General features: G+C 40.4%; 1 protein-coding gene across 1 annotated transcript; it reads left to right on the forward strand.

The window, feature by feature from the left end:
- The first annotated feature begins 6,430 nt into the window (after positions 1-6,430).
- On the forward strand, positions 6,431-11,676 carry Arl14epl (ADP ribosylation factor like GTPase 14 effector protein like). The gene is made up of 3 exons (XM_008825277.2): positions 6,431-6,528; positions 8,238-8,377; positions 11,187-11,676. The coding sequence occupies exons 1-3, from the start codon at positions 6,433-6,435 to the stop codon at positions 11,407-11,409; spliced, it is 459 nt and encodes a 152-aa protein (XP_008823499.1). The 5' UTR covers positions 6,431-6,432; the 3' UTR covers positions 11,410-11,676.
- Positions 11,677-13,572: the final 1,896 nt, after the last annotated feature.

Raw genomic sequence — 13,572 nt, forward strand, 5'->3', positions numbered from 1 at the left:
ACCTTCTCACCATGATGGACTGTATCCCCTTGAAATGTAAGCCAAAATAACCCCTTCTCCCTTAAGTTGTTTCTGTCAGGGTATTTCTTCACAAAACAAGAAAAGAAATGGGTATCAGTTATCAGTTATCAGTTATCATCAAGGAACCCTAACGGTAAGTGTGATTAAAATGGAGCTTCCTCTGTGGCCTGTGCCTCAGAAGAGTTTGAAGACAGAGACTTGACTTGGTGCTCTTTCTTGGATAATTTAGCTTCCTGAGGCCTCTACAGAGTCTACAACTTATCAGGGTATGAAGCTAAGGTTTAAAAGTAAACTGCATTTATCCATTATGGATAATTTAGACATCATGACTTATGTATAAGCCAATGCTTCATCTGATGCTCAATTTAAGAAGCAATAATCTAGTCTAGTACTGAAGAAATATCTGGCTCATTAGGAGTATTTTAGTACAGCTTTTTAAAAATAAATTTTAGGGCCAGGCATGTTGGGACATGCCTTTAATCCCAGCACTTGGGATGCAGAGGCAGGTGAATCTCTGTGAGTTCAAGGCCACCCTGGTCTACATAGTGAGTTTCAGGCCAATTGGTGCTATAGGGAGACCCTGTCTCAAAAAGGCAATAAGCCAAATAAGAAATTTTAACAGGTAAATTTGATTGCAGTGGCCTGTATTGTGCCAAATAAATAGATTGAAGCCCAAATTCCAAGGTGACTATATTTGAAGATAAGTCTTTTAGGAAATAATGTGAAAAGTTATCTTCACCACTTCAAAATAAGGGTGGTTCTTAGACCCATTCATAGATCCTCTCTTTGATATGTTAATAATGAAGCACAAAACTGCTATCAGTTATTGCTATCCCAATAATTTAATAAATGCATTTTAGTCTAATTGGTTTCCTTTGTAATGTTACAGATTTTATGTGATCAAAAGCAATTCTGATAAATAGTCCACTGATGTCACTGTCTATCATAAGAGTTCCTGACACATACAAAAATATTAAGAGCCTCTTCCAAGAACCTACTGTCCCCATCTCCACCATTCTTGGAGATGGGAAGGACAGCTTGACTCCATATCATCCAGCTACAGAAGAAGCTCATTTTCAAGCATAAGCTGGAACCATGTAGAAAATCCTGTTGTTATATATGATGAAAAGAATGTGAAATCAATTTGGGAAACACTGTATTTTTTCCTAAGGTCATGTCAGATTAGCTATGAAAGATCTAAAACATGGGCCAATACAAAGAAAGTCTCTTCTAGAGATTCCTCAATTCCAAAAGTATTCCTGGAGGGGATCCAGCCCAAGAGTGGCCAGAAGATGGGGTATGGTGTCAGTACAGGAAAGTGCACAGGCTAGCAATGGGAAATTACCTGCTTCTCTAAACTCACTGGGCGGTTCTTCTAATATATTGCAGAGAAATATTGTCCTTCAGAAATCAGTTCATGGCTTTATATTCTGATACAAGCCTGTTTATTGACCATAAGCAGGAACCTTGTGTAGCTCTAGAAGCATGGTCTTGGAACATCTTTCTAAAGTCAGTTTATTTTTGTTTTTAAGGATGGGGTCTCACTATTCCTGGCTAGCCTGGAATGCACTATGTAGACCAGGCTGACTTCGAACTCATAGAAATCTGCCTGCCTCTGTCTCCTGAGTACTGGGCTTAAACTCACAAACCACCCTGCTTGGCTTTGTGGTCTTTTTTCATTTCAATTTTTAAACGTATGTTCTTATTTCAGGTTACTAAAATCTGTGCTTGAATAGTCAACCAAGCTGTAGTATTACTAACACCTCTGGGGTTTCCTGGTTCCATTATTACAGAAGGAAATGCAGGAATTTCAGTTAAAAGTTAGTGGAAATAAATACGCATTTTTTAACTTATTTTTTAAAAATATTTTGTTGTTTTTATTTTATGTGTGAGAGTGTATTGCCTGCGTGTATGTGAGTGCGCCCGTGTTGTGCAATGCCATGGAAGTCAGAAGAGGGCTTTGGATTCCCCTAGAACTGGGGTTAAGGACAGTTCGTAACCACCATGTGGGTGCTGGGAATAGAACCTGGGACCTCTGCAAGAGCAGTCAGTGCTTAACCGCTGAGCCATCTCTGAATTGAAAGACCCCCTGCACTGTGTGGTTAAGAACTTCTGCCTTAGGAACTACAAACAAGGGAAAGGGAAGGGGCGTTTTTATTACTTTCCTGGGACCAATGTTTTGGGTTTATAACAAAACCTAATTATAATTTCACTACCTTGTGAAATTTTATTATAATTTTTTTTTTGCTTTATTTGGAATATGTGATGGATAGGGTTTTGTTTCTTTGTTTGTTCTTTTGTTTTTTGTTATTTTTTTGCAGAGGGTGGGGGTTGAGATACAGTCTCCCTGTAGCCCCAGCTGGCCTGGAACTTGCTATGTAGATCAGGTTGGCCTTGCTCTCACAGAGATCCACCTGCCTCTGCTTCCCTAGTGCTGGGATTAAAGGCCACCTGACACACTCTAGACTCTCCAGTGAGGAAAGTCTCAGTGAGAGATTATCTAGGACTAGTTGGCCAGGGGACATGGGGACTTACCTTGATTATGGCAATTTAGGTAAGAGGGGTACAGTTCCCTAGATGGGATCATGAATGGAATAAAAGAACAGAAAGCAAGATGAGTGCCAGGATGCACTCATTCCTGTGTTTCTTGACCGTGGGTTCTGGGGCCAGGTGTCTCAAGCTCCTGGCGCTGTGGTTTCCCTGTAATGATTGACTGTATGTAAGCTGGACCCTTGAGCTAAAATAGACCATTTCTTTCCTAAGTTGCTTTTGTCAGAGTATTTCATCACAGCAACAGAAATGAAACTAGGAACACAAAAGAGCAGCTTTCCTCGTTTATGTGCCAAACATACATTTCAGGAGTGACTTAAGTAACTGTGCCTTGAACAAAGGATTTTCCTAAGGAAACTCTCCCAGTGTACTTTAAATCCCATGCCTTTTCAGGAAAGCTTCTGCTTGTACAGACACTCTTTAAAATCTTTCCTTTGAGGAGAAATATTTATTATGCAAAGGGATTTGGAGCTCCTTTTAGAAATTTTCTTGAAGAAGCTCCAAACTGAGCCCAAGAGAGAAGACAATCTGAGTGGATCAGGAGGAGCCTTTTGGAAGGGAGACAGGGCTCAAAGCTCAACGTGAAAAGCTCTGGTTAGCTGAGAGATGGGAGGATGTTAGTGACAGCAGTCAAGCCAGGTAGCATTGGCCCAAGTGCCCTTGTGCTGAGATGCATCTAGGCAACTAGTTGGAAACAACTGTGATAGACTTTCACTGTCCTCCAGGGAAGCTGGGTGCAAACCGAGAGCAATCACCAAAACCTTTAGGAGAAATACTTAACAAATTTCTAATTTAGGAATGGAAACAAGGTCAGAATGTACTAGATGAACAGTTTGGGAATGTGTGGAATGGGCAATGTATTTAGGGATGAGATGGCAAGACTGGATGGAGAAAATGATATCTGCTTTTCCTATTCCAATATCTTCCATAATTTCCTAAAATTGGATTCGTACAGAGTTTGTAACTACACAGATTATCATGATTCTCTATAACTTTAGGAGGTCTGGAGTTTAGTAAAGAATTTATGGTTTTAGAACAGCTTCACAATAAAATAAAATAGCTTTACAGGATTTTATACATATTGGAAAATGATCTGCAGCAGTGTTTGGTTGATAAAATCTGAAATTGCATTCAACAGTGTCAAAGAAAAAAACCACACTTTGTACAAAGTGCAACCCACCCCTCTAGGCTTTTCCCTCATTTAAAAAATTGTACTGTAACTGTAAAATGCATGGGACTCATTGTTTGATTTCTATTGATGCATATCATGCACTGGTCTACCCTGTCTCCCTTCTCCCCGGCCCCCAATTTCCTTCCCTTTTCCTAATATTCCCTTATCTACTTTCATGTTTTCCCTTTGTTCTCTTCTTCCTGCTCTTCCTCCTTCTCCTCTATTTTCCATATATGAGAAAACTTGTGATATTTGTTTTTCTGTGTTTTTCTTATTTTGCTTAACATGGTATCCTCCAGTTCCATCCATTTTTCCTGAAAAATGACATGATTTAATTTTTTTTTGTGACCAAATAGTACTCTATTCTGTACCTATGTCACATTTTCTTTATTCATCCATCTGCTAACAGGCATTTTTAATCATGCAAGGAAGGCTATTGCAATAAAAGACCAGAACTGTCTGAACTCAGCTGCATTGAAGCAAAGGGTAAAAAGTTTCTTAAGGGGTAGATAAGTACTGAAGAACTTGGCACTGGTCAGTAGGATGTGTTCAGAACACTAAGTGACTTCTGAGTTTGCAAATGTCTTTCTCTGTGATAAGTTCATCTGTATTACATTTGCTAGTTAGTAGTAGATCAAGGTTAGACTCTTATCTTCCCATGTAGAATGGAAGAGAGAGTGCTATGTTCCTTGATCATATCTTCCTTGATTGAATTTCAAAGGGGGAACTTCCCTGTCTTTAAGAAGGATAGTCCTTTTGTGAAATGATTGATAGTAAAGTAGTAAAGGGCAGAGAAAATTTTCCAATAGCCAATATCTTGGGTTTTTTTCCCCTACGTAAATACTTGGTATGTAGTAGGGCACCTTCTTGTTAAAGTTTAGGCTGACTCTAATCTCTGAAATTATCAGGATATGAGAACACATGTAGCAGGACCCCAGTTATCTTGGGAACAGGGCAGAGTGTCCTGGAGAGCACCTGCTAAGTGCAGATATATGGCTTCTGTAGGCTATGCTTGGCTTGCTTCTGCAAAATAGTAATTGTTGCTTAATAGAATAGAAATTGCCAAGGGGGCTTTGCACCTGTAAGCTTGGGCACTTACACTTTTCAGCCATGGTTATGGTTTCTCTGTATAAAAGCTTACCCTAGGGATGGCTCAGGGCTACACACCTGGGTTCCGACAACCTTGTGTAGCAGCCCTGGCCAGCAATGACTTTCATTCGGCAAAACTTTGAGTGGTCTTCTCTGGTAAAACACCTCACAACATATGGAAAGAGAGGCCAGAAAGAAACCTGTCTAAAAGTTAGTCAAGCTGGCATCTTGGTGAAGGGTAATGTACTGCCATTTTTTATACTGCCACTGATCATATTAGAATTACTGTTGTGATTAAGATAAACTACTCCATAGAGAACAGAAAGGAAGAAACAATGCTAGAAATACCAGAAAAGAAAAATTGACATTATTTCCTTACCTAAGATTGGGAAATAGGAAGTAGTATACAGAGGAGGGAGCAGCTAGAGGTGTCGACTAGATGTCAGGAGAAGACCCATTGATCTCAGTTGGTCAGCAAGGAGCTGGTGCCTAATGATCCACACCAACCTAACAGAGCTTAACCCCGAGGTTCCTATGGAAGAAATAAACACCCTGTAATCAGCAACGTAACTGATGAGAGGTGGGAAAAGCAGCTGGGATTGTGGAAGTTCCTTCTATAGTGTGGCCTTTTCTCATGGAGCACTACAGACCAGCCCTATACAATATGCTCACTATCAGCATTGCTTATTGATTTTGCATTAATCACCCACATATGTGTAAACATACAAAGCATACACACTAGCACCTTGGATGCCTGGTGCTATTTTAAACTCAGTTACAGGCATTTTAGCAACTGAGTGTTATGACAAAGTAATGACTTTCAATTATCTCAAGTTGCTTTAGAAATGTGTCAGAAAGCTCTAGTGAAGGGGTCAAGACTTTTTATTTTTTTAAATATTTTTTATTTGTTTTCATTTTTTTACGTGTATGAGTGTATTGTCTCCATATATGTAAGTGTACCTGTATCATGCAATACCTATAGAGATCAGAAGAGAACATCGAATTCCCCTGGAACTGGAGTTAATAGACGATTGTTAGCCACCGTGTGGGTGCTGGGAATTGAACCCAGGTCCTCTGCAAAAGCAGTCAGTGCTTGTATAACTACTGAGCCATCTTTCCAGCCCTAGGGTCAAGACTTTTAATGGCAGCTTTGCAAATGATAAAACGCACTGTCAGAAGGCATGGGAATGAAAGGAAGCTTTATAATTGCTGGGAATGAATGACATCTAGATGCCTCACTCTCTTTCAAAAGAGTAAATACAGAGGAGAAAGATAGAGGTGTAAGAATCCACAGTCTTCTTATGCAGGAGAGGGTTGGTCCCCAGTGTTGCCTGTTCCAGAGAGGCCTATGATGCCAAGGATGGTGAGAAATGCAATTGATTTGCTCGTAGAGCACCTGGAAGAGAAAATGCCGGTGAAATGGCCTTGGAGAGTAAGATGCAAGAGTTAAGAGTGACTGAAGCCAAGCTCATTCAAGAAGTCTGGCTTTGAAAGAAATGGGGACATGAGGGAGATAAAAGGGAGCCATAAGATGAAATGACTAAAGGTGTATGATATAAATGTGTTTTATTTCTCTGCAATTAACTTTTTTAGTGCTCAAGATGAACGAACAATCGGATAAGAACAAATCCACTCAAGAAGAACACACCGAACAAACTTTTGCAGAAAAAAACAATCAGATTGGACAGAAGCAACTGGTATTGCTCAGATTCTATGCTTCTATGTTGTGTGTTGAATTTCCAACTTGCGGGTGTCTGAGACACCCACATGCTGTCAGGATTCCAAAGGAAGAAGCTTTGTTCTCCAGTTGTTGGGCTTGCCTGACATATTTTCCTCTTTGCTTCTGTGTTCCTTGTCTTCAGTCCAGTGTTCTATGCGACAGAATCTTGTCCTCACAAAAGAATATTTTAAAAGAATATGGTCAAGTGTATTTCTTTAACAAACTTGCATTTTTGTTCTTACCATACCATGGCTGTAAAACTTTGTGTATATTGATTCACCTAATTCTTATCACAAGGTACTATTAGCCATATTTTATAAATCGAGGAACAGAGGTTTACAGAAGTAAGAATTTGTTCAAGGCATACAGCCAACCAAGGGCAGAGCCAAGACTTGAACAGCGATAGGCTCATCTGGTATTTTGTTTTGTTTTCTTTTGTTTGAGACATGGTCTCTCTGTAGCCCTAGCTAGGCCTGGTGCTCACAGAGATCCACCTGTTTCTGTCTCCATGCCTGGCTCTATTCTTACACAACTGAGAGTACTAATGGATAGGATAGGTTTACACATTTCATAGCTATCCCTAAATGCAGAGCTGTTTCATAAAGTATTCATAAACCAATATACCAATATTAAGATGAGACTTTAAAGAAATGTATTATTTCAGACTACCTTGACTACTGTTAAACTAAACAAGCTGCAGAAAGCCCACTGACACATTGAAAGTGTCCTATTTGCTTTTACGGGTTGCCTTTCCACTGGAAACCAGCCTGTGTGTTTTCAGATCACTTAGATCATTTTCTTCTAGAATCCTCCAGAAGAGCATTTCCTTCCCTCCTGACAAATGTATTAATATGTTTAGAGAAAGTCATCACACTGGGTATAGTACATACACTTGTAATCTCGGTGCTTGGGAGGCTGAGGCAAAAGGATTACACAAGTTCAAGGCCAGCCTGGGCTACATAGTGTATTACAGATTGGCCTACTATAGTATATACCCTGTCTCAAACAACAGTAGCAACAACAACAAAACATCATCCTTTCTGATTGAAGCATTTTGTTGATTGTCCTCACAACCAGGCCCTATTTAATTTCTAAATATAAAAGTTGCCCAAAGACTTCTGAAAAATTTCCGCTAACACTCCAAAAAGTTGTTCTAACAAGATTTTTCCTTGTTGAAATCTGGCTTTGACTGGGTGACATCTCAGTGGTGCCATCTGTGGTTTAGAGACATATTCCAGGGGTCTGGGGGAGCAGGGAGGCTGTGTGCACCTTGGGTTCCCTGGGCTTTGGCACTCTGTGTGGGCTTCACCTGACAGCTAAGGAAGGGCCCTTAACTCCTTTGTCCTTTTCCCCAAGAAAAGGCTAATTCTGGGGTTCAGGGCTCTCAGATTTGCAAAGCTGGCTGCTGTTTGGCTGGCATAAAAATGTCTTCTGTTCTCTCCTGATTCTTTTCCATGTTTTATTATATGAGTTTTGTACTCTATTTCTTTGGTTAGAAAGAATGGCTTAATTTGAGAGTGCATTAGCTTTTGAAATTTAGTCAGATTAAAGTACTGATTTCTCTGTATAAAAGAAATATGCTTTTATGGTATGCTGATAAGATTTATAGGCAGTTCATATTGGAAGAATACAAAATGAATAAATCTATCTGGCTTTTATTACTAAAATGTTTTGTTCATTTCACAGCAACAGATAGAGCGGCAGCTAAAATGTTTGGCATTTCAAAACCCTGGACCACAGGTGGCAGACTTTAATCCTGAAACAAGGCAGCAGATAAAGAAAGCACGGATGTCAAAGATGAATGAATATTTTTCTGTAAAATACAAGTAAGATCATGACTTATACTAATTTGGGGGATTATAAACTGCACAAGTTCTCCTTGATTTTAAAGCAAAGTAATTAAAGGTTACATCTTGTTACAGTTTAAAACATTTCTTCCAAAGTGCCATAGCACCTCATGGATGTTAGCATCAACAAGAAACAGACTCTACTGAGAGCTAGGTGTGGTGGCATGTGTCTGTGATCCCAGCACTTGGGATGTAAGGCAGAGGATTACAAATTAAAGGCCAGCCTGGGTTACTTAGAGAAACTATGCATCTGTGTGTGTGTGTGTGTGTGTGTGTGTGTGTGTGTGTGTGTGTGTGACATGAGAGAAAGAGAATCTAAATCTCAAACTAAGGTTCATTCTTTAAAAAATGTTTTATTTGTTATTTTTACTTTATGTGTCTGAGTGTGTCACCTGCATGTCGTATCGTGCAGTGCCCAGAGTGGTCAGAAGAGGGCATCAGATTGCCTGGAACTGGAGTTACGGCCGGTTAGCCACCATAGGGGTGTTGGTAGCTGAACCCAGGTCTACTACAAGAGTAGCCAGTGCCTTTGACTACTGAGTAATCTCTCCAGCCCCAATTTAAGGAGTTTTAAAATAGCACTGTAATAGAAAAATAATGAAGTGTTGATAAGCTAAATGGCCATGCATAATGGGAACAATTGATAATTTAAAGTATAGTCAGTGTACATATAAAAGAAATTTTGAATGCAAGTATATATGGTATCACAGAAGAATCTCGTCATGGTGTTCAATAAAAAAGCAAATTATAGAAGAAAAATCACAGTATTCTTGGGAATACATACCTGTGTGGGATAACTGGAAGTAAAATAAGGATGTGGATGTGATTTTTGTCATTGTTGTTGTTGTTGTTTTTGAGACAGTATCTCCCTATAGCCCCAGCTGGCCTGGAACTCACTATGTAGACCAGGCTGGCCTTGAACTCACAGAGATTCACCTGCCTCTGCCTCCCAAGTGCTGGGATTAAAGGCACACACGAGCATGCCCAGCTAGGATGTGATTTTTATACCAGGATGTAGGTCCTCTTGGAAGTGTGGGAAGAGGGATACAATGAATGGGACAGGAAGATGATTTCAAAGATGCAATTCTTTATATATGTGGCACATATGCATATGATAGCTCAGGTTTTGGCAGGAAATAGCATCCTGTGGGCAGGAGACCATAAAACTTGTGTCTGGATGCCTAAAGTTGTTCTCAAGGCAGGGAGGTATCTAGGCTCAAGCAAAGAGAGGAAGACTCTAGCTGGTACTCTCATTTGGTTTTAGGAATGCTCAGCACTATCATTGTTGTAAGAAAGATGAAATCCCTTCTGCTGAGTTTTCTGAGGGCTTAGGATGGTCTCCTTGCTCTTCATTAGAAGGCATTCCTGCTAATGTAAGGTAATGAGACTGGTCCTTTCTCTTAACTACTTTACTAGGAAAGGGGGAAAGGGAGGGGCTTCATTACTTCAACTGAACTGAAGGAAGATTGGCAGCATTATACCTGCCTGGGGACAAAGGGTGCAGAGACACCCAATGTGACCACCTGAATGAGGGGTCATCCTTCGGATCTCATGGTAATAACGGATACACTGCTACCCAAGGCTTTCCAGCAGCTCTGTGTTGAGGAATGTATTTAAAAGTTTTGAATGGGTGGTAGAGTTCTTGTAAGTCTTTTTTTCCTAGGTAATGTTATAGAGGTAGGCAGAGAAATTATAGCAATCCAAAGCAAGGTCTAGACTCCAGTGCTGCCCTCTGGCACTGAGCATTTTGTCTTTGCTCAGGGCTTAGGCTATAGGATCCTGTCACCTTGGTAACCTGCATTCTCCCTCCTCATGGGGGAAAAAGTCATAAAGAAACAGGAGACATGGCATATAGAACCTGCTACCCAGTCTTCTTTTTTCCTTTAATGATTATGGTGTAGTAGCTGATGCTTTTCATTTTGAGTCATTAAGAAATGTAGCTGCATTTGGTAGAGTACATTTAAGAGAGAAAAAGAACCCAAAATTAGCAGGGGAAAAATACCATCAACATGGTCATATTTTCAAGGAAAGTACGAACACTTGTAAGGAGACGCTTCAGTTAGCTCTTCCAGCCGATTTTCTCAGATGAGTGGAGATTCCCCAACAGTGCACATACTGGCCGATTCCCCCGAGAACATCACTGCCATTCAGTATGGTGGAGTGTTTCTGGGTAACCTCTGGGATGTTGTTCCCACAGAATAAAAGGGTCATTCATATGAAGTTGCTGTGTGCAACTTTTCTACGCCACATTATGGTTGCACCTGGATAAAGAAACAGCCTGACTCAGCATTCATTTTAAGGCCAAGCGTGAACCAGAACTCTCAGAACAGCCTGATTCTTCAGGTGTCTCACAGAACTGTGCTCTCAAGTCAGGTTTCAGTCCTTTTATTCAAACAGTATGTCCAGTATTAATTGGAAAACTGGAAGCTAGGATCCACCTCCATCTTATCAGAGAATCATGCCTTTTGATCCCTTGGCTGAAAATCTGTCTCACATAAATTCAGACAGACTCCTCAGTTCTCACTGTTTTCAATGAGAAAAACACACTGCTTCCAGTACTTTGTTACCATCATTCCCACATTCATTCACTATCTTTGGTGGAGGGTAAGGTGGGGTCCTGAGGAGTAAAGGTCAGGTGAGAGGAGCTTGTTTATACTGTAGGTTAGGTAAAAAAGTGATTTGTTCAGATTATGTCCATATTGTAAGTGTTTCCTACAGCTGTGCAGTGGTTTATTCTCAGTGGTGAGGATAGCAGCACCATCTCACTGGTGTCATTCTTTCATTGCAGAGTTATGAAGAAGTACGATAAAAGTGGCAGGCTCATCTGTAATGACGCTGACCTGTGTGACTGCCTGGAGAAGAACTGCCTGGGCTGCTTCTACCCCTGCCCCAAGTGCAACTCCAACAAGTGTGGACCCGAGTGCCGCTGCAACCGCCGCTGGGTTTATGATGCCATTGTCACTGAATCCGGAGAGGTCATCAGTACACTACCATTCAGTGTTACTGACTAGGGGCTGTTATGATAGGTTCTTTCATTTTGCCTTTGACTTTCCTTCCTTTCTTCCTTTCCTTTCCTTCCTATCTTGTTGCTTTTGTTTCAAAGACAGGGTCTCACTCTGTGGCCTAGGCTGGCCTTGAACTTACTATGTAGCCAGCACAGGTGCCTGGCTTTGACCTCACCAGCCATCCTTAACTTCCTGAATGCTGGTATTTCAGTCCTGAGCCATTAAGCCTGGCTTCTATTTTAGTTTGTTTACTTGTTTGTTTAATATATTTTAGTCAACCCAGTTCTCTTGGTTAAATTTTAGAATTTAGGCAAAATGTTGGAAAAACGTGCTGCTCATTTTGCTCAAGCTGCATGCAGATTAATGCAGAGCAGGCAGTAATCACATAGACTTCTATGTCTTCTCAAGTCCCTCCACCTATGACCAAAGGCTGCAGCAGCAGATGATCGGTAGCAGTCTCAACCCTGCCTTCAAGTTACAACTCTTCCCCTCTCCTAGTATCTGATTAAGAACATGTAGCTTTAAGATTTTCAGAGCTCTCTTGGCTGAGAGTGCTTACCTAGAATATAGAATCATAAATGTATAGTTTTTTTCCTTAGAGTGTTATACAAGACTAAAAGAAAAGCAACTGCCTGTCTTTGTACCGTATAGCTTTAGTCTCATTTACTGTTTACATTTTGGTAACATTAAACTTAAATTTGGTAATGGTGGTATTTCTATTACTAAACATTTTTATTTTACTTCTAAGTTGAGAAATGGAAGCTTCCATATTTCAAAAGCCAGTGGTTTATATGTTTACAGGTTTATAGGATCAAGATTTTTTAAAATTATTATTGCTTTTTTAAAAAAAAAACATGATTACATTGAAGACCTTTTTATAGGTTGGAGAATTTGGAAGGGGAATGAATGCCAAACTCATTACAGCAACAGTGAGAAATTCACAGTATTGGTAAAGCTTAGTAGTATAGTTTTGTCAGTAGGTAATACTCAAAAATTATGTTAGACGAATAGAAATTTCAATTTACATTCTAAAATACAAATACATAATTTTAGTTTGAGAGTTATGTCAGTTTAGTTATTAAAGAACTTAATTTTTTAAAATCTCCCACACTGTAATATTTATCTCTAGGTTTTACATTTCCTGTAGGGCACAGGAGAAGGTACAGTGGTGCTATAGAAGAGTAATAGAAAAATGATGGAAAACTTCTTTGTGCCTGTGAATGGGAAGGTCCAGTATCAAGGCCTAGGTGCCCAGGACCATGTGTGGAGTCAAAACCATAGCTGGCCATCAAGGGGAAGTGGGAAGTCCATTCCTGAGAATCAGTCCTCCCAAGACTAGACTGCAAATGACAGAAACCTCCCCTGTTCCCAGCATAAGCCCAACACAGAAGCAAAGTCACTGTCATGTACAACCTGGGGTCTTGGGGGAAGTGATTGTGGGGAATGTGGCTACTCAGAGAAGGCTGAAATTGCTGCCTTCGTCGGGAAGTTCTCCACCCTCCAATCTGCTCCACCATCAGCCCACCACCAGAGGAATGTGGAACTATGACTCATGGTTGGACTCACAGCTCCAGGTTCATAGGAGGGGACCACAATTCTGTCTTACAGTAAGGAACTACTACTTCTAGGTTCAAGGGAGGGGACCACAGCCTCAGGCTCACAGGAGGGGACTACAGCTCCAAGTTTATGACAGATAAGAGCTCCAGATTCATGGGAGGCTGACCACAATTTCAAGCTCACTGGAGGGGATCATAATTTCTATAACACTGGTTCTTACCATTTCTTGTCTCTATACCTTTGTCCACATGATTATACTTATGTTTGAAAAAGAATATTTTGACTTCTGTGAAGAAAACAGAGGTGACAGTTACTTGCTGGCTTGAATTTCTCTCTAGAGGGATATTAATATTGGAGAAAACCACTTTTCACTTTTGTTCAAGGAGATAAATGAGTCAAATACCCTCCTCTTTATGCTCAAGAATCCACTTGACTTTTTGGTATCTGCTCTTTTCAAATCTTTCTACATGGTCAGTGGGAGCCAGTGATGACACATCTTTGGAGTCACAGCTTTGCTAGTAGCTGCTGTTCCTGCCATCATTACTCCTGCACTGGTGTCATGCTGCCGCCATCTTGATTCTTCAGTAGTTTTCTTTCTTACTAAGTTCTTTC

Source organism: Nannospalax galili, unplaced genomic scaffold, assembly GCF_000622305.1.
Source record: "Nannospalax galili isolate Female #2095 unplaced genomic scaffold, S.galili_v1.0 scaffold128, whole genome shotgun sequence".
Classification (NCBI taxonomy): Eukaryota; Metazoa; Chordata; class Mammalia; order Rodentia; family Spalacidae; genus Nannospalax; species Nannospalax galili.

Bases quoted from the DNA above. Each gene is read 5' to 3' on its own strand.
- Arl14epl (XM_008825277.2), top strand. From the start codon at position 6,433: ATGAACGAACAATCGGATAAGAACAAATCCACTCAAGAAGAACACACC. The intron at 6,529-8,237 runs GTATTGCTCAGA...TTCATTTCACAG, and splicing joins AGATTGGACAGAAGCAACTG to CAACAGATAGAGCGGCAGCT. The intron at 8,378-11,186 runs GTAAGATCATGA...CTTTCATTGCAG, and splicing joins TATTTTTCTGTAAAATACAA to AGTTATGAAGAAGTACGATA.